General features: G+C 53.3%; 1 protein-coding gene across 1 annotated transcript in view; it reads left to right on the top strand.

The window, feature by feature from the left end:
• Positions 1–293: 293 nt before the first annotated feature.
• Positions 294–21,043, top strand: part of ATP11A (ATPase phospholipid transporting 11A) — a gene marked incomplete at both ends in the record, with an annotated part of 84,473 nt that continues 63,723 nt past the window's right edge. Inside the window, 4 exons of the mRNA XM_082675351.1 lie at positions 294–300; positions 1,065–1,141; positions 1,249–1,335; positions 9,788–9,883. Of these exons, the coding sequence (XP_082531477.1) occupies positions 294–300; positions 1,065–1,141; positions 1,249–1,335; positions 9,788–9,883 (267 nt within the window). The remainder of the gene's footprint in view (positions 301–1,064; positions 1,142–1,248; positions 1,336–9,787; positions 9,884–21,043) is intronic.

Raw genomic sequence — 21,043 nt, 5'->3', positions numbered from 1 at the left:
TAACCTGGCAACACGAATTAAATTTAAATGTGGGTAGTTTCTAGCATGTTAATGTTTACAGCACACTTGAGTGTGCGGGTTTTCTGTCAGTATTTTGAGAATCGTGCCCTGGTGGTGTCCACGTAGTTGAGTGTCCATGGTGGAGGGAGAGGCTGACAGCAAGCAGATCACCTGTTAAATTACATAGTAGACAACCCGGATGTTGGCAAGGATGTGGAACTGTTAGAACTCACATATATGTATACCGCTCGTGGGAACGTAAACGAAGGAGCACTTCAGACAGCTGTTCGGCCATGTCCGGTCAGGTTACATATATACACCTGGAAGCAACCCAGACATTGGCCAGCGGCAGGAAAAAACCAAAATAATCCATATGGGACGTTGATATAGTGGCACAGCACACGTGATATAAAATGAGTGAACAACACACGTGACTCTCACAGACCTAGGGTTAAGCCCAAAGAAGCCAGACGGAAAGAGTACCTTTTACAGAGTTCCATTTAGTGAAGTTCAAGCCAGGCACAGAGGTCGCGGTGCCAGGTGCCCTGGCGGGCGTGGCTGGGAATAGTGGGAGAGGCTTCTCAGGGCAGAAGAGATGTTCTGTCTCTTGATCGCGGTCTGGGTACCCAGGTGAAGGCTGGGCTGCACACCTGGATGGGCACTTTTTGTTTGTAGGTTACTTTTCAAGGGAAGGTTCATCGAAATATAAAGTGATATGGTGGTGAGTATCATGGGGAAGCCTCCAGTGGGACCAGGAGCTAGGGAGCGGTGGGCTTGGTTGGGGGGCGTTTACAGGCCCTGAGGTGAGAGCAGGGAGGAGGGGCGAGTGACCCGGGGAGCCTTGGGCAGTGAGGTCAGGGAGGGCCCGGGGGCGGAGACACTTTCTCCTCTTAACTCTGGATGGATGGGAGGCTTGGAGGATTTGGGAAGAGGTGGGAAGGAGGCAACCTTGTTTCTAAAAGCCCCTCTGGCTGTGCTGAGAATCACTGTGGGCTCAGGTGCTGAGCTGATAACCGTAGGGGGTGGTCCCAGTGACCAGGTCCTCCCAAGTACATTCCCCACAGCGGGCTCCCCGTGGTTCCGGGAGACGCTGCTCCAGTACGCCCTCCGGAGCCTTCTGAGCCCTGGAGCAAGCATGCAGGTGCTGTCGCCTTCTTCCCGGGACCACACTGGTCAGAGCTCCCGGCTTTCCGCGCCCTGAGCTCCAGAGGGCGATGGTGCCCATCCGACGTCCGTCTGTGTCTGAAGCTGCTGGCGGTTCGGAAAGGCCTCTGTCCCCTGTTTCCTGAGCCTGGAACAGTCGTGGGTGACATTTACGACGTGTATGGACAGCGGGTGATGCACGGGCGGGGCGGGGCTGTTGGTAAGAGGTCTGGACAGCGACGAGGGAGGGCGGCCCGGTCCCAGGCAGCTTCAGGTGGAGGTGGGCAGGAAACGCGGTGGCCTCTGGCCGCGCCCGGCTGCAGCCACCTGCCGAGGCCCTGGGCGAGGACGACGCCCTGTGAGTCGCCCGGGCGAGGAGGGCTCGGGGGCGGGCCACTGGAGGAAGGCCCCCCACACCTGCCGAGCTCCTCCATGGCCGTCTCTTTAAGGCCCCTCTCCCCCGCGACACACGTCCCATGGGGAGAACTGTAAGGTGTGCATCTCAAGTAAAAAGAACTGTGTCCCTTGGAAATTTCCCGTGGGGTGTGTGGTGTATATTTAACTTCCTTTAAATTTAACGGTACTTAACTTTAGACCTTTTTGCTAGATAATACTTCATTTTGGAGAATTCAAAGGAGGGGGATTTTTAGAATTAAAATCACATCACATTCACCACGGGTGGTTTCAGAATTCTTAGGGTTTATTCCATTGCCACCGTTTTTTTTTTTAAGTTTATTTATTTATTTATTGGCTGCGTCGGGTCTTAGTTGCGGCACGCATGGGCTCTTCGCTTCGCTGCGGTGCGTGCCCGGGCTTCTCTCTAGTGCTGGTGCTCCAGCTCAGTCACCCCACGGCATGTGGGTTCTTAGTTCCCTGGCCAGGGATCGAACTGGCGTCCTCGGAATTGCAGACAGATCCTTAACCACTGGACCACCAGGGAAGTCCCAGTGCCACTGGGTTTTAGCATTTACAAATCCAAGTCTTTGCTGTTGTTTGAGCTGTAAGGACCCAGTTTGGCAGGTAAGCACGTGCATCTGTGAATCTGCAGCTGTGGGACTGAGGTGACAGTGGAGGTGGGGACTGAAGCTATAAAAGCTGCTGAAAAGCCACGCTTTTCAACGTACAGCCACTGAATGTGGTATGAAGGTTATTTGCTGTTAATAGCTACGAAAGGCTGTTATTTCCCAATTTGCTATTAAGTTTATTCTGAAACAGTAGCAGTAAAACACTGGCGTGCAAAATTGCCTTAAATTATGTATGAATATGGTCAAAGACAAAGGGGGTGTGCAAAGAAGAAAATAGATACTAGTGTGTCGTTGTGGGCCATTTGCCTTTCTTGTCCAGACCGTCTGTAATTTTATCTTTATAAAAATAATTGGAACACCAAGTGGTAAAAGGGTACCATTGTTTGTGTTTCTGGCAGCATAATTGGCATAAGGGCTGTGGGGCAAGATTTTTGGACAAAATAATCTATTAAAAATTTTAATATGCCTGAGTTTGTCTTTTAAGAATAGTAAGAAGAATTAATGACAACTTTATCACGTTTTTTTGAGAATTAAATGAACAATAAATTAAATCAACTGTAAGCCAGCGCCGGTGTCTGGCTTACAGTTGATGGGTATTAGGGTAAACTTGATATCAGCACTAATTTTAGATCCTAGAGAACTGAAAGCGAGACAAGGAAGAACTAAAAATTTGCTCAACTGTATAAAAATGACGCTAATTACAGTAATTTGTATGAAGCCTATTATCTGTGCATAGTAACAGCCTCCTTTCTCATGAACCACCGGACTCGCCTTGTTTTCGTTCATCCCGATGGCATATTCCACGTAAGGCGACCAGCCTTCACGACGTGCCCCGCGTGTAGCTGTATCTCACGGGCTCCAGTGCGTGTTCTCAACCTGAAAATTCCAAAGAACATTCTCGGATTCTGACCTTGAGAATGTTGTGCTTTTCTATTTACAGAACATGCACTTTTCAAATCCTTTATTGCATGTACTGCAAGAGGGGAAAGCAACTCAAGAATTGCTGAGAAGTTCAATAAAGATAACTTCCTAAGCTAATGTGGTTTGGTTTTTAAGCTCAGGTAGCGTAGTTTATGACACAGGGGATGCTGACAGCCTTTCTAGATGCAGAGCGATTTTTGAAGCAGTCATTAGCCGGCTCTGGCTCCTGCAGAGAAGATCTCAAGGATCGGAGCAGAGCTCGTGACGCCCTCATCCTAGCAGCGAAGGGCGCGGATTTTGCGGGGTGTCTGTCTCACCCTTTACAGCATCATAAGTACCAGGGGCTAGTGATGAGCGCATCGTCAGACAGAAAGTGGGAGGGCCGGGGGCGGCCCTGGGGCGTCTCCAGACCCTGACTCTGCGCAGATGCTACAGGTTCATCGAAGCTGAGGAGTCTGTGGAAATACGTTTACGCTGACTTATGTAGTTCAAGGGAAGAACATGACTCATGGTTTATCTGCACTGGCCTCAGCGTGTCCCGCTGTAGTTTAAAAATAGGGCCATCCAGTCGCCCAGGGGGCTTGCTGTGATCTGGGGGCTTTGCCAAGGACCCTGATTGTGCCTGGTTGTGCCTGAACCAGCAGTGCAGGTTGTAGGGAAAGCCAGTTTTCACATTTTGAAACTATTTTGTGCTGGTGTGAAAAGTGGCCGTTTTAGTCATAATACTACTCGTAACAGGTAAGACTGAACCAGACCTCCACGGGGGGGAGTTTGGCTGCCTGCCTGTTTTGAGTAAGAAATGCCTTCCTCTTTGGCAAGAAGGTTCATCAAAGAACCGGAAGTGTCCCTGTTCTTTGACCTGATCTGGGCTGATCTAAAAGGGTGTGATTTCAGTGTTTTTCCTCTGTGTTGACTTATCCTGCTTTCCTCTGGTGATTTCAGGGGTAGTCCCTCTCAGTTTGCCAGCTGGTCCACCTCTGAATCTCCCGTTTGGTGACCCCCGGACACATCATATGAAAGTGATAGAGCTTCACCGTGGTTAACCGTTTACAGACGGCACTGCCCCCCGCCCTCTGCTCACCAGCCCTCCCTGTCCGGTGACCTCTACTTGGGATGTTCACTGAACCCCAGTTGACTCTCCTGGCTTTTGCCGGGAAGGCACATTTCTCCACCCACCTCACCTGGCCGACCCGCAGTCATCCTGGTGCGTAGGGTGCGGTGTGGCGTGTCCCTTGTGTACTCAGCTGTAGTTCGAGATGTGCCTTTGTAGGAACCATTTTAATGTAAATCCTGCGAACTGTGACCACAGGACACACAGGGGCTGCCCTGTTCTTTTCCAAACACGCTTCCAGCTTTACAGGCACCTGAGTCACTTTCAGATGAGTTTCAGTGCAGAGTCAGCTGTGGCCTAAGGTAGAGCCCAAGTGAAGACTCTTCAGAATGAGGAACTTGTGTCTGAAAAGATGATCCTAAATTGCAGTATTTCAAATCAAGTGGAAGGAGAGGGATTTAAACTGTAGCTCTGGTGGTTTATCAGGTCAGAAAGAGGCAGAGCTAATCCGGAGGAAGGACCGTGGTTGGGGTGATGGAAGGGTGTCTCCCGACCCCCCAGTTCTTCCTTCTGTCCGTGTTCATGGCGCTCGGTGGGTTACCGTGGTGATGAGAGTCAAGTTTTGATCTTTGCTGAGATGTGAGGCCGAGACTCCTCCCTGCAGAGGTGGGAGCTACCATTGCCTGGTCGTGGCCTCGCAGGTGGGTTTCCTGTCTGGCGTCCAGCGAGCTGTTTGTCAGAGGGGGCCTCGCCCTGGCGGCGGAGGTGCGGGCAGCACTGCCCGTGTCCCTCCAGCGCCCCGCGCCCCGCCTCCCTGGCCTGCCCGCTGCCCGTCGGGAAGCAGCCACCCTGCATCTGGACACAGTGAACAGACTCTGTCCTCTTGGAGGTTCATGTTTTCCTCCTTAACTAAAAAAATAAAACAAAAACGAGCTTCTCCGTAGCACTGGCTTTGGCTATAACTTCTGTTACCGTTTTCTTTACCGTGTGACACTGTCCCGTGACCCCTTGTTGACACTTGTGGCCCCCAGACTCCAGGTCCAGCCCTGCCCCCCAAGGCGGGTGACTGCCGGTCCCCAGGCCCTGCTTCCTCAACTGGGAAGGATGCCCACGGGGGCGCCTGGTCAGTGCCCGGCACGTGGTCATGGACCCGCACTGCTAACTTCCCAATGGAAATTGGCACTGGACCCAGACGAGACTTCCGAGTCTTGAGGGAAATTGGCAACACAATTAAAACAGAATTTAGCTCTTTATGATTTTAGCCCAGGGTTTAAAATGATTATTTAGAGTGTCGTCACTACCCAGCTAATTGTTCGTTCTTTTACTCAGTCCGCGGTCATGGGAGTGTTTTGTAAGTGCTGAGCACCTACTGTGTACCCAGGATGTAGAAGATAAAAAGACACAAATAAACAAGTAGCCTTAAATTGCCGTTTATGATTTATAGATGTCCCTAGGCATGGTTATATTAAAATCATAATAAGACGCTTTAAAAAAGGAGACACCCAGCTCCCACCCCAAGAAATGGGAAACTCTGAGAGGCAGGCCCCGGCACTGCTCCTCCTTTTGCTGTCTATTGTTTAAATGTATTAATGAACACGGAGCCTAAGATATACCGTCCTGACTGTTCTTCAGTGCACAGTGCAGTAGTGTCAACTGTGCTCACACTGGAGCCCAACAGACCTCCAGAACTTTCTCCTTTTCCCAGCTGAAGCTCCGTGCCATTAAATCCCCACCCTCGCCCCTCCCCTGTGTCCAGCATGTACTTTCTGCCTCTGTGAATCGAAGCGTCTCGTACAGATCATACGTTATTTGTCCTTTTGTAAGTGGTTTGCGTCACTGAGCACAGTGTCCTCGAGGTCCATCCATGCCGCGGCAGGTGTCAGAATTCCCTTCCTTTTGAAGAGGCCGAATAATATCCCATCGTATGTGTGGACCACCGTTTGCGTGTCCATCACCCTATCAGTAGACGTTCGGGCTTCAGATCCTGTGTTATGAATGGTGCTGCTGTGGACGTGGGCACACAAATGGCTCTTTGACTCCCTGCTTTCAGCCCTTTTCGGTGCGTACCCAGAAGTGGGGTTGCTGGGTCACATGCTAATTCTATGTTTAATTTTGTGAGGAGCCTCCAAGCTTTTTCCAGGGTGGCTGCACCGTTGTACATCCACAGCGCACTCTCGGCACGTCCCCTCCCGCACCTGCTGTTTTCTGTTTTGACGGTGGCCGCCCTGTCGGGCAGTGTCTCATCGTGGTCCTGATTTGCATTTCCCTGGTGCTCAGTGATGCTGACCATCTTCTCACGTGCCTGTGGACCACGGGTATATCTTCTTTGTAGAAATGTAGGTTCAAGGCCTTTGCCCGTGTTGTGATCGGTTGTTTATTTTTGTGTTGTTGAGCGGCATTGGTATTGTTTTCTCAGAGCTTCCTAAGTGGTACTGATGTGCTAACGGGGCTGGGAACCAGTGATCAGACGTAAAACCAGCCCATAAGCAACGGATCTGAGATTCTGGTTTTGCGCCGTTAGATCTGCTGTGTGTTCGGGAGGGTGGGAGAGGGGCCGGAGCCTCTGGAAAGCTGGCCGTAGGAGGTGGGTCCCTGCTGTGTGTGTCCACAGTGGGCGCGACAGTTCAGAGTCAGGGCCTGGCTGTGGACGGGGGGTGTTTCACCTCAGGTGCTGCTTAAACGTTTCTTCAGCACAAATGGGTCCTTGAGGGAGACCAGTCGGGGAGCCAGGGAAGAGCTCGTGATGCCCAGTCCCGATGGGGGGCTGGGCAGGGAGCGGACAGCGAGAGTGGTGGTGCGCAGGCCGTCCCCGCAGGCTGGCCGACCCCCGGGCCGCCTCCTGGACCCTGGAGCCCTGACTGGCGAGGATTCGCTCCACTCAGCACGGGGCCGGTGGTGCAAGACACTGCAAAGGCGGAACAGTTTCCTGGCAGCGTTTCAAAGAAGCTGTGCTTTTCTTGGTGCCTCGTGTGCACATTTCACAGACCCTTTGTAGCTTTTTGCAAAAAAAAACGTAGGACTGTGTGCAAAAAGAAAGGATAAGACGAAGTCGAAAGGACGGGATGAATTCATAACACATTTATGGGCAGCGGCTGGAAGCCATTACACAGACCAAGATGGGCCTTTGTTACCTTTTAATTTTGATGAGCACGCAGTGGATGTATTTATTCTGAGAAGTAATCCTAAGTATGAATGCAACTTTAAAATTATGGGAATTTGCGCCTATTTTTTGTTAATCTGAATAAGCAATTGTGTTGTCAGCCAGCCAGCTGCAGATATAATGTACAAAATATTGTAAAACCCTGTTACCAGGCAGAAAATGCTGCTTGTAGGTCCGTATCTTCAGTATTTGCACCATTAAAATTTTAGCCTGTGGTCAGCTCTGATTGCTACAAGGGCTTCAAGATCATGCTGGCGTCTTTGTAACACCCTAAATTTGTTAATTCAGCCACCGCTGCCCGCTTTTGCAGTGCCTTCCACCCTTTTCCAGCTCACAGAGCGCGCACAGTCGTAATATTTGCACAAGGCTCTGGGTGGGCGGATGCGGCCCGGTGACACCTGAGTCCCCAGCCCCGAGGTAGCCGGTAGCCCTATGTGCAGCTGGCCCCCTCCTGGGCCTGGCCTTCATCCCAGCAGGATGAGAGTTGAGAGCCAGCTGGAATCTGTCACCCTGGCCCCAGCCTTCTATTTCTGATGCCACACTTCCCTAAGAAATGGAAACTTTTTTAGCATTTTGGAAGGAAGGGATTGTAAAGTTTATGAAATATATCAAGCATGCAAAAGAGTGTGTGTAATGTATACGAACAGTTTAAGAGTAATAATAACACAAACGCGCAGCTAAATAAATCGATTATCACCAGTATCTGCACACTTCCTGGGGGGGGGGTCCATCCTGATCACGTGCCCTTCCCTTGTCCTTCTGTAGCATTTTTAAAAACACTTATTTAAGAAGTCTTGGACTTCCCTGGTGGCGCAGTGGTTAAGAATCCACCTGCCGATGCAGGGGACACGGGTTCGATCCCTGGTCCAGGAAGATCCCACATGCCGCGGAGCAACTAAGCCCGTGTGCCACAACTACTGAGCCTGCACTCCGGAGCCCACGAGCCACAACTACTGAGCCCACGAGCCACAACTACTGAAGTCCACGTGCCTAGAGCCCGTGCTCCACAACAAGAGAAGCCACCGCAATGAGAAGCCCGTGCACCGCGACGAAGAGTAGCCCCCGCTCACCACAACTAGAGAAAGCCCGCGTGCAGCAACGAAGACCCAACACAGCCAAAAATAAATAAATAAAATAAATTTATAAAAAAAAAGAATTGCAAGCCATTGAGAATCTATTATGGCCACTAGGTAAGAACAGGCAAAGGAGACGCACGAAGTCAGAAAGAAAGAGGGAAATACAGACGTGCTTTGGGGGAAATACTGAACCTAGATAGTAATCAAAGAAAGCGGGAACGTTGGCTTCTGGGAAGGTGGGCGCTTTGCTTGGAAGGGAGAAGGGAGAAGGGACACTGAGGCTGGCGGGGGTCGGGGGAGGCAGCGCAGGTGGCACCGGCCCCCAGCCGTGCTGTTGGGAGCAGTCCGGCCCCCGTCAGCCCCTCGCGAACGTCTCAGTGCTGCTTCTTCTCTGCCCGCTGACATCCTGTGGACCAGGCTCTCTCGGGGGGGATGCTGAGAGGCTTGCAGCTTGGACTGGCACGGAGACGGAGGCTGTCTGTCTGGCAGGGCCGACCCCTGACCTCTTCATGGTTACGTGTGAGCAGTTCTCCCCTTTGTAACCAAGAGGACTGTTGTCACAGTTATTTATCAGCGGCAGCCAGCACTTGTAGAGCAGTGGAGTCTGTGTTAAGGCATTTCTGGGTCTTACTCTCCACAACAGTCCACGAGGTGGAGCGGCGTTGTGTTCCATTTGCTGATGGGAATCGAGGTGCAGAAAGAAGAAGGTTGCCCTTGTGACGCGGCTGGTGAGTTTCAGAGAAGGCCTGGGGCTGGGGTCCAGCCCTTTACTGTGACGGACACTTCTTGTGTGTTTGGTCGTGTACACATGGACGTGCATAGGTGTGCAGATCTTAAAAATAATCACGTGGCCAGTTTGTCAGTCTTTTTATGCCCGCTGGGGGGCCACGTGCTTTAAGGGACCATTTCTCTTCCCGCAGCACAGTCATTCTTACCTTAGGAACTTGAGGTGTGTTACCTTTCCTGGGGCATTGAACTTGGAGCCTGGTGTCTGTTGATGTCATGCAGGGTCTGTCTCCTTCCAAAGGAATTCTGTGCTCGTGGAATGGATGGCAGCTGGGGGTCAGGGCCCCCTGCACGTTGGCAGCGTGGCTGGTACGGGCCTTTCTCTGCCAGGATAGTCAGGTGTAGGGTGGGCTGTGAAGGGGAGTTTTGTTGGTTTTTATGCCACCTCGCCATAAAAATGCACAGCATTTGCACTGTGTTATGGGAGAGTTTGGGATTGATTTCTCTGGGGTCCCTGCAGACTCTTGACTGTCTGTGATGTTGTGGAAGAGCCAGTGCCCCGCACCCTGGCCTCAGACTGCACGGGTTTCCTGGGGAAGAGGTCCGGAAGAGGGTTATGTGTGGACCTAGAGTCCAGATGTGCAGGGCGTGTTTGCCCTGCGGGCGGTCTTGGTTTCTCTTTCAGCTTCGTTCGGTCCACGGCGTTGCCCGAGTGCCTGCCCTGCCTGGAGAGTGCCTCTCCGTGGCGGTCACGGGGGCCCTCGTGCCTCCGTTCCGGCGAGTCAGGCGGTCCATGTGTAAAAACAGGGGTGGCTTTGTCGGATGTGAGGGCGCAGAGAGAGGCGGGGGGAGGGTGCCGGTGGGCGTGATGGGCTGTTTGTGCGGCGCCCGCGGGGAAAGGGCGTCTCTGAGCACAGACCTGGGTCGTTGGAGTGTGAGAACATCCCAGGCCGGGCCCACGGTCCAGGGCCTGGGTGGCCTCACCGTGCCGTTTGCAAAGCTGGGCAAGGGGGGTTCGGGGCGGAGCCCCTGTGCGTCGGGGGCAGAGCTGCAGCCCAGAACGTGGACGGTCCCTGCTGACTGGTTGTGCGTTTCTGTGTGAGAAAACTAATGAGGACTTTCAGTCAGAGACGTTCTGATCCTCCGAGCTTAACTGCCTTCTAAGTGGAGTACACCCCACGTTTCTACCAAACAAAGTGCGTACTGTAGTCTGACACCCGGAGGAGCTGCAGATGCCAGCAGTTACTTTGCATCGCAGACAACCGCGCTGGGCTCTCGCCGTCCTGAAACTGCGGAAGAGAAGACGTGGGGTCGCCAGGCGACACCAGGGTTTCCGGGAACGCCTGGCGCAGCGCTCCCGGGACGGGGCTCCTCCTGGCTCCAGCGGCTGCACGCGGGGGCTCTCTGGGGGCGAGTCCTCCGGAGTGAATGGAGGAGGTGGAGAGACTGGGTGTTATTTACACCTGCTGCTGTAAGGGGATGGAGCGCGCGGGCGACCTACGCGTCCTGCTCGCGCACACGCGAAAAGCCCAGGCGCTGTCTGTTCGTTTTTCACCCGAGTCTTCTGACCGCAATAGATCAGAACATCAGGACGAGGTGACTTCCCACGGCAGTCGTGGGAAGTCCGTTCTGGGCCTCAGATGGTCTATAAGATTCGGCAAAAACTGGTACTTGAACACCATCACCATTTTATCTTTTTCAAAATCACCTCGCTTTGTAGACACTTGTTTGGAGAAAGGAGATGAGAAGGAGCTGGCCTTGCAGTCAGCACAGTAAAGCCACAGCTTCACGCCGTCCACAGCTGGCGAGCAGTATTGCGTATCAGGGAGCAGATCCCTTATTTGCAGCAGGACGCTCAGGAAGCTAGATTATTAGTGTAGGAGCAAAGGGAACCATGATCAGCGAATGGAACTTTCCACGCATCCTGCGTGGATTCAGAGGCAAAAATGCTTTAGGAAAAATGGCTAATTTATTTGTGTGGCTGAAAGTTTTGAACCAAAGTTTGGAAAGTAAGTGGAGGATTGTGATTATGTGATCGTGCGAACACGTAGATTACGTGGTCCATCATCTAAAAGTCCTCAGAATATTTGTATATTTAATGCAGCAGTTCTCAGTGAGGGCGGGGGTGACTTTGCCACCCGAGGGGCACTTGGTGATGTCAGGAAGCAGTTTTGGTTGTCAGAGTTGGGGATGCTCCTGGCATCGGGTGGGCAGGGACGCTGCTGACACCGCACAGGATGGACCCCACGACAGAGGTCTCCTGCCCAAGGCTGACAATACCTGATTCAACGCTATGCTCTTAGCAGGAAAGTATCGTAGACTTTGAACTCATTTCTGATGTTCGTGGGGTCCTTTCTTCTACTGCTTTTGAATTAAAATGTGAATTGTACCAGTAGGATATGCGAGAGTATCCTACAGCAGTGAAAACAGAGATAAAAGTGTCAATGTGAAAAAACTGAATATCACGTTGAGCAAAGGACCACAGTGGTCACCTCTGGGCACGCGGAGAAGGAATGACACGGCGAGGGTCCAGCGGAGAGAGGAGGTGTGTTCTTCCTGGAGCGGCCAGAAAAAACTACCACTGCGCGGGGGCCGAAGACACAGGGCTCTGTCCTGTTACGCCCTGGAGGTTTCCATCCCAAATCCAGGTGTCCCGGGGCCGCATTCCCCCCGCGGGCTTCAGGGGAGGGTCCTTCTGGAGCGTCCCCTTCCTGCCTCTGGGGTTGCGGGGATCCTCTTTGTTCCTGGACTTGCAGGTGCATCACCCCTCTCTGTCTCCATCTCGCCCGCGTGTCTGTGTTCCTCCGAGAAGGACACCGGGCACTGCACTTAGGGCCCCTCATAATGCAGTGAGACCCCGTTCCCACATAAGGTCACACCCTAAAGCCCCGGGAGTAAGGGCTTGAATATGTCGTTCTGGGGTACACAGCCCAGCCCATGACAGATTGCAGGGTTTCAGTTTTCTTACGTTAGATGGCAGTTCATGGACGTTTATCGCATCCTCTGTGTTGTAACCTTTTATCGTACACGTTTTCAAACATATACACCATTAGAAATAACAGCGTAATGAACCCCATCTCACTCAGCTTCAACCGTAACTGAGTTACGATCCATCTTGTTTCCTCCTTACCCTGCAACAGCTCCTTTTTCCCCTGCTAGTGTCCAAACCCAGCACTTGAGCCAGGTCACTTCACCCTACATATTTCACATGGTCTGTAACTGACGAGAACATTTTTTAAACGTAGGTGTTGCCCCGTCATCACACCGCATCAAACCAATAGCAGTTCTTGACTAGTATCTACTCTTCGGTCCACGTTCAGATTTCCCGATTGCCCCCAAATGTATGTCCGTATTTCTTGTTTCTCACAAACGACAGCAAACCATAAACACTGTCACGTCCTCGATCTCTCGGTACGTCCAGAGGTCCTTCCTCACCAGCCTGTTGCATGGACACAGCTGGGTGATATTCCCTTGTGAGTCAACCAGCCCGTTCATGGACACTGGTTGCTAGTCTCCTATTACAGTAACGCCACAGTTACTAGCCTTGCGAATCGATAGTATTTTTGCAAGGATGTCTTTGGGATAGATTTTTAGAAGTGGGATTCCTGCGGCAGAAGGAAATGCCTCTTTTATTCACAATTTTGCATTTTCACCTGCAGTGACAACGATACTTGTTCTCCACCCACCTCACCTGCGCAGTGTTGTCAGACTGGGGTTTTCTCTGTGGGGATCTCGTGTGTGTCTCCAGCTTTTGGGGTGGGGGTGGAGAGGCACTGGGATCACCAAGATGCATGGGCCTGGGGGGGATTCAGAATGGACCAGCTGTCATCATTTTAGCTTCAAGAAGCATTGATCAAGCCCCAGGCTTCCTACACTTCTGTCCTGTCGGCAGGGCTGGCAACCCTCTGTTAAGGCCTTGATGGTAAATATTTCGGGCTGCAAGGCCACGTGGTCTGTCCACGCCAATCTGTCCTGCGGTGCGAGTGCAGCTGTGACAGCCATAACGAACGAGGGCCGCTGCCTGACAGTAAGACTTTATTACAGATGGCGGTGTTCTGCTTTCCTCCAGTTGTCACGTCGTGAGGAATTATTTTTCTTTTGATTTTTTCATCCATTTGAAAATGTAAAACCTGTACCACAGCTGGGGGCCGTAGTTTGCCAACCCTGGAGGTCGCTGCATCCCAGCTCCCTCTGCCCAGCCTGGCCTCAGACCTTCCAGACTCTTCCCCAGCTTGGACCAGCCTCGTCTTCATCACGAGGGACGGGTTTTCTCCTTTTCCTCCGAGTCCTACACGGGTTGTCCCCGCCGGCACTGACAGGTCGGCAGCTCCCTAGCGGCCCGTGGGGTATCTCCTCGTCCCTCTGGCCTCGGGCTCCCGTATGTAATAGGGACACGAGGCCCCTGCCCTTCGGGACTGTTGCAAAAGCTAGAATTTAAAGTTTCCGGAAGCTGCTCTTTGTGTTCTAGATTTCGGTCTGAGCTTTTCAAGGTGGGCTGCCAGTGGACATGTTGATCCCACAGCGGACACGCAGCCCTTCACCAAGCGTCGGCGGGTGACCGGGACGTTCCTTGCTTTACATTAGTTTATGGTGACAGAGGCGCTGGCTCGTCTTCCTGGCCTGTTTCTCAGCGTCTTTGTCAGCAAGGGAGATAGCATCTTTCAGCGTTGTCATAAAGTTCGGGTGTGACAATGCACATGACTGAGCTGGTGGCTGGGATGCGTGTTGCAAACGTGTGGTGTGATGGTTATAATTCATACCTGTGAATACCCCACATGTAACTCGTGAGACCCCAGCACTCTCTCCGAGTCTCCATGTCCACCGTGGGGGGTCGTCCAGTAGAGTTAAAGCCCCAGTTTGACTCTACTGAGGTGGAATGCTCGTATTTATTCACTCAGAAAATAATTTCTGGGCACCCACCGTGTGCCAGGCTCCCTGCCTCTCAGCTCCTCTGTGCTCTGTGCCTTTTTTATTTTAAGTGGAAGGGATTGAAAACGTACAGACACTAGAAAAGCTGCAGCTCCCACCTTCCAGGTGGCCGAGCTGCCTACCGTCACAGAAGGTGCTGGTCGTCAATAATAGCACCCCAGGGACGCGTGGTTAGAGCGGTGTAAACATCTCTGAGAACCCTAATCTTAGTTTTATTATGATAATACTTATACCTTGACATCACGTTACGCTTACGCCATAGAACCCAACCCAAAATGCAAATTAAATACAATGTACCCCATAAAACAGGAGGTGGGGCTGACCCTCTGCCGTGGCCGCAGCCTGAGCCACCAGCACGTCGTGGGTTAGCAGACACGCTGTCTGCGTTCTCTGCTGGGCCCCTCATTCGGGGCCTGTGCCAGCGGCGCACAGAGGCGATTTGGGTCAGGCCAGCAGCGCTGCAGCTGCGGGAGGTGCTTCCCTGGAGGTGGCGGTGAGGGAGCTCTGGAGTCCGCCCGGGAACCCCGGGTGCTCTGGGCCAAGCCTTCGACCTGCATGGCTCTTAGCACCTCAGGACTTGTCCACCAGGGGCACATGGAGGGTGCTCTCACCGGAGTCCTGCTCGTCCCTCCTCCTCTGAGGGACGGACCTCATGCCCTTCTCACATGTGTGTGTGTCAGTGACCTGGTTCAGCAGTCTGTGACCTGCCATGTATCTGTCATCTTTGCTGAGTAACAAATTACCCCAACCTTAAAACAGGTCTGGTTATCACCTCAGTTTCTGGACCAGGAATCCTGGTGCAGGTGAGCTGGGCCCTGTGACTCCAGGCCTCTCCTCCTGGCCTCACTGAGGGCGGTCACCTCCAGGTCACCAGGTGCCCGTGCTGGCCTGGGTCCTCACGGCTGCTGCCCCCTGGCTTCTCCCTGGGGCGGCTCACACGGGACACCCCCAAATCGACTCTTGTCAAGTACCGAGTTCTTCGAGAGCTCATCCAGAAGTTTCTGTCATGGAACAGGGGAAGGGGTGACAGTCTGAGGACCTCTGCCGGACTGTGGCCCATTCCTGGGTCTAGTTGTTGGAAGACGGGGATTTTCAAGCATGTGGAGGACACGGGCCGAGGATAAGAACCGGGTATTTCTGGACTCTGACTCCTCGGTTATGTTAACAGTTCATTGAACTCGCACGCCAGTAAAATTTCCCCGACATCGAGCTCAGCTCAGCCAGTTGACCTTCATTTACTGATGGAAAAATCAGAGATGGACATTCTTTATCTTCTGTTTGCTTGTCAGAGATGCTTCGAAGATTATCTGGAGCATTTTGGAGCCTGTCTTGGAAGCTTTTCTTTTGTTTTATCTGTTTTTTTATAGAGTGATTTCATTTTTTAAAAAATAAATTTATTTATTTATTTTTGGCTGCATTGGGTCTTCGTTGCTGCACACGGGCTTTCTCTAGCTGCGGTGAGCGGGGGCTACTCTTCGTCGCGGTGCACGGGCTTCCCATTGTGGTGGCTTCTCTTGTTGCAGAGCACGGGCTCTAGGCATGCAGGCTTCAGTAGTTGTGGCACACGGGCTCAGTTGTTCCATGGCATGTGGGATCTTCCTGGATCAGGGATCAAACCCGTGTCCCCTGCATTGGCAGACAGATTCTCAACCACTCTGCCACCAAGGAAGCCCTAGAGCGACTTCATTTTGTTCTGGTTTTGCCAAGCAGGCAGAATGACATCGATTCTGAAATCTCGAATTCTTACTCAAACTAACGACGTGTCAATTGAAAAAAGACCTTGTGTAGTTTTTCTCCTAGAAAACCATAGTAACCGACTTGGTAACCAGTTATGCGTTTTTCACGTGAGTTGCTTTTTGCTTAAAAAAAATGCACACGGTGGAAAACAGAACCTTGTAGATGGATCCGCGCCACTAATCCCCGTCCCCTCGTCTGGTAGGAGGCCCTCTGCCCACATGCCTCAGGACAGCTCCGCTTGGGATTAGGGGAGAGGAACAGGAAGGTTTCGCGGTGTTGGCCGCAGCGCGTGGGCTGCGCTTCCTGTCCCTCAGCCTCTGCGCACGCCGTCCAGAGATGGGAACAAAAGTCGCCTCTCTTATTTTTTTCTCATTATCTGGAACTCACGAGAGTGCGATCATGCTGGTTGCCCTGTGCAGGTCCTGGGTTTCCTGGGGTCAAGGCCCACGAGGCCAGCAGGCTCAGAACCACACAGACAGTTCACACGGGCACTAAGGGCACGTTCGCAGCTGGACGGGCGCCTCCTTCCACTCAGACTTGAGTTCCCGGACGCCGAGCCGGGTCTGTCTAAGATGGTAATGACGGCCACAGCGCTGCCCATAATACCTATTGCTTTGATAGGAATTGGACAAAACCAAGCTGAGCTTTAAAGTACTGTGGCTGAGAAAGGATGGTAGTTTTTTCTGTAGTACGTGCTTTATTTGTCGAGTCCACAAGCCTTTTCAGCAGTTACTGGTGCTGGGATGGTGCCATGCATCGTACACATTGGACAAATACCGCCTCATCCGCGGGCCGTGGCCCCCAGGCCAGACGTCGTGGCGTGTCCTGCCTGTGCTCTTACAAAGCCTTGAAACTCCTTGGCTCAGCCAGTGGTCCCGAGCTGTCCCTGCCGCCCCACGGCTGCCCGACGAGGGGCTGCCCAGCCACGGGACACGCCCATCTTGCCCCCTTGGTTACCTGCCCAGCCCTGCGGGTGCTCGTGTTTCCTGTTTATTTGTTTATTGATTTGGTTGCGTCGCGTCTTAGTCGCAGCGGGAGGCATCTTGTTCCCCGACCAGGGGTCGACGCTGGGCCCCCTGCACTGGGAGCGCGGAGGCTTAACCACTGCACCGCCAGGGCAGTCCCCAGCTGCCTGTGCTTCTGACCCTGACAGAAGGTAGAAAACAACATTAAATATGATCCTTGCTGTTGCGGGGCTTTCATCTACTCAAGATCGTGATAGCCAACACTTATGAAAGGTTTTTACTCTCCCCTAATTATTTATCCAGCCAAGCTTGACTACTTGGAATCTTATTTCAGCTCCTGGCCCTGACAGGCGGGACAGCACACCTGGTCCTGACAGCGCAGCCCGGGGACACGGGTGGGGAATCAGACTCCTGGGTTTTGCCCTGGACCTGCTGCTTTGGGCTAATCAGTTCCTCTTACTGGAACTTTATCGTTCCTTCGTCTGTCAGATTATGTGGTGGGGTCTTCAGATCAGTAAATCAATCAGCCATCACATTTGTATCACCTAGGAACGGAAGTCAGGTAACATCTCCTTTAAAAATATCAACGTGTACAAAGTTTTGCAGAAAGATGGGTAAGTCTGACTGCATCACAGTGTTAAAACTCTACGCGAAGGACTATAAAAGTTAAAAGAGAAGTGACCACAGGGAGGAGGTGTGCAGCGCTTCAGTGTCTGTCACCTGTAACAGGCTTCTGTGAATCTGTGAGAAAAAGAAAACCCAGGAGAGAAAAGTGGGTAAATGACGCAGAGCTCACAGCTCACGAGGGTCCCAGCGCGGCAGCTGGGAAGGCAGCGAGCTCTTTCCTCAGACAGTCAGCTCGGCCGCGTGGATACGCCCGTGACAGCTGGCGGCGGGGGGGGACCCGGGGGTCAGACCTGCTGGGGTGTACGTTCAGAACGCGTCGGCTCCCCCAAAATGTGCCTGCCCGTGGTTTACTGTCCGGCCTCCTCTTCCAGAGCGACCCCCAGAGAGGCTCATGCCCACACGAGGATGTCTGTCTCGGCGTGAAACATCTGGGGGAAAACCTCTCGGGTGCATGGGTCACTTGTAAGTTCCTTCTCTGGGGTTTGCAGTGGGTTAAAAGGATGGGCCCAGTCTGTGTCTATCCCTATAGGTAAGCCGTTGTCTCAGAGTCACCGTTACAGCCCCGTTCCCATGACCCTGGGTGAAACAGCGGGTTGGAGGGGATTAGCACGCATGCTGCCGTTGTGAGACACATCTGGGGACTCACGACTGCAGCAGGTCGTGTGCGTGGCTCGTGGCTGGATTAACGTGGACCCTGCGTGTGACCTCACCTTTGGGACGCCCCCAGAGTTCACCATCCATCAGATGTGCCTCGTGGGGAGGGGGCGGGGCTGAAGGGGGAAATTGGGGGCTGCAGCTCTGTCCATGAGGTGTTAGCTCTCAAAGGTCCCGAGTCAGACATCACAAGTGTTCATATCTGCCAGCTCTGGATGGTGGAGGCCTGGGCGTTCCCATCACGCTCCTTCTGCTTCTTGTCATTAAAGACAAAAGATGTTTGACCCCAGAATTCAAATGCGGGGAAAGCCCCGGAGCATTTTCCTGTTTCCGTCTCTTTGTGGATTTGAAGGTCCCGGCAGAGGGGGTGGTCACCGCACCCCTCCTCCTTGGGACTTGCCTCTTGCATTGAGGTTTCTCACTGCCTGCCCCTCCTGCTCTAGTTTCTAATAATGAATGAGTCGTGTGTGGGGAACAGGGCAGCACCTCTGAGGCTCCGTGCAGCCCAGCTGTGGGGCGCCAGCCTTGCTGTGTTTCCCTCCATCCCCCTCCCCCCTGCAGCCACCCCATGTGGCCCTGCCCGCTTGGCCTGCTCCTGTTTCCGGGGATCTGTGATGTAACAGCTCCCTCCGCCAGGACAGTCGTTTCTGGTTCTGTGTGACTCACCAGACCTGATTAAAACAAATCCCGGTACATTTCAAAACATCAGCTGTGGGCTTCCCTGGTGGCACAGTGGTTAAGAATCCGCCTGCCAATGCAGGGGACACAGGTTTGAGCCCTGGTCCGGGAAGATCCCACATGCCGCGGAGCAACTAAGCCTGTGTGCCGCAACTACTGAGCCCACGTGCCACAACTACTGAGCCCACGTGCCACAACTACTGAGCCCACGTGCCACAACTACTGAAGCCCACGCACCTAGAGCCCGTGCTCTGCAGCAACAAGCCACTGCAATTAGAAGCCCCCGCACCGCAATGAAGAGTAGCCCCCACTTGCTGCAACTGGAGAAAGCCTGCGTGCAGCAACGAAGACCCAACGCAGCCAAAAATAAATAAATAAATACTTTTTTTAAAAAAACAAACAGAAACGTCAGCTGTTACGTAAATTGTGGGGAGAGTTTATGTTGTTTTCATCAGAACCTTACCAGGACTGGTTCCCACTGTGGAAAGTCACGTAGCCTGTAGTATCTCTGCTCGTGGTGTCAGAGCCCAGTAAAGCAAGAGTGTTGTGTCTGGTTGTGCCTGACACAGACCCAGGGTGTCTGTCTGGTTGAGGCCGTGCAGCCCTGGTGACATCACTCCTGAAGTTTCAGGTGGAGCCGTGTCTGTGTCGTACGGGCTGAGATGCGTGTGTGGTTTTCCTAACTTGTGTTCCTTCCATCTTCCCTTTAGAATCAGAGGCTTCCAGTGGTTTGTACGAGTTATTAGGGTTAGTTGGGGCTGTTCCTAGGAATTTCATAGCAAGGGGACGGTAAGAGGGGTTTACTAACAGGAGGGGACCCTGGGTCTGACGGGGTGAGAAGCGCTCCAGGGATGGGCAGGGCGGGACGCAGGGAGACTCTGCCCCGGACGGTGCCGGACCCCGGTGGGCTTGCTCTCAGCCCCTCCTGCCACCTGGCTGGCCCAGACGGGGTCTCCGGGCAGCTTGTTGACGGGGATGCTGGCTGCGAAGTCCAGCACGGGGATAGGCAGTGAAGGAGGGGCCCCAGAAGCTCTGGGACACCCGGTGCTCCCCTAGGCTGTATAATCTGTCATCCTTATTCTGGGGGTGGGGCTGTCTGTATTTCATTTTCAATGAAAAGAATCAATAAACAGTCTATAATAGGAATAGAAAAGTTTTGTTTGAGCCGAATTGAGCCCAGGAGACACCGATTCAAGAAGGACTGACTGGAGGCTCAGAAAGGCAGAGCCGGCAAAGTTACCCAAGTTGTTTGCCGAGAAGCAGGATTGGAGCTGCAAGCAGTGGGACGGGTTGGGATCTGGAATGGTTGCTTAGTTACACGGGAGACCCTGGGACCCTAGGGTTGCAGCTGGCAGGTGTCGCCTGTCCTCCCTGCTACCAGTTGCCTGGCGCACCTTGGGCCTGTGGCGCAGGTGGTGTGAAGGCCCTCACCTCCGGCCCGTCCTGGCCTTCGGCTCCCTGTTCTGGAAGCTTCTTCCTCAGGCCCTCCACCTTGTGCTGCGGGCCTTGGGCCCACCCCGCCCCTGGAAAAGACCTGCCTGGCTGGCGCCCAGCCTCCATCTAACTATTCCTTCCTCTGAGAGTGTTTGGTGACACAGTGAAGATGAAGGAATGGCCTCAAGAGTGGACAAGGAAATACCGGCATTTCTTGAGTGGGCTTCACACACAGGGAGAAACACTCAGTTATGTTTTCACGTCTGGGGAGTGAGTCACGATGGTGAGACCATTCATGTTGAGCACCTGTCGGGAAGTGGGCGGGAGCGGTGCAGGTGTGACGGGTCACGCGGAGGCCTGCGCCTTGAGCCAGGGGAGGGGCCAGACCTTTTGACCCCCTCGGAGGAGGGTCACAGTGGGCTTCCCTGGGGAGGGGCGGAACGGTGGGCGAGCTGGGCCGTCAGGAGGGGGGCTCCCGGTCACGGGGGGCGCCACGTGCAGACAACACGGCAGCCGGCCTGCTCTCCCCTCCCGCTTCTGCCCCCGCCAGCCCGGCCCAGGTCTCGGGACTTGTTGGTGGCCCCCGGTGGTCACCTTCCCGGGCCTGACACACAGACCACTGCGGGGTTGGCCTCAGCCTCGGGCTCCCAGGCCGGTATCTCCCCCGAAATAGACTCTTCGCTTCGGGGTTTCGGAGATTCGCGCGGGTTTCAGGCAGCCCGTTTCCAGGCCGAGGCCAGCCAGCTGAGCCACGTTTCTGAAGCGGCTCCGTGGATGTCATTATCCAATTAGTCGGTATTGTCACCACGCAGTTTGCCGTAATTCCTGACTCAGCCCTGCGGGTCCTTCATTAGATATATATTCAATATTTAGAAAATATGCCTCCAGTGCGGCGGAAGGTACATAATTTCGGCTGT

Source organism: Grampus griseus (assembly GCF_964374135.1).
Source record: "Grampus griseus genome assembly, chromosome: 18".
NCBI classification, from domain to species: domain Eukaryota; kingdom Metazoa; phylum Chordata; class Mammalia; order Artiodactyla; family Delphinidae; genus Grampus; species Grampus griseus.
Note: the sequence above shows the minus strand (reverse complement) of the source record. Positions and strands in the feature narration are given on the sequence as shown.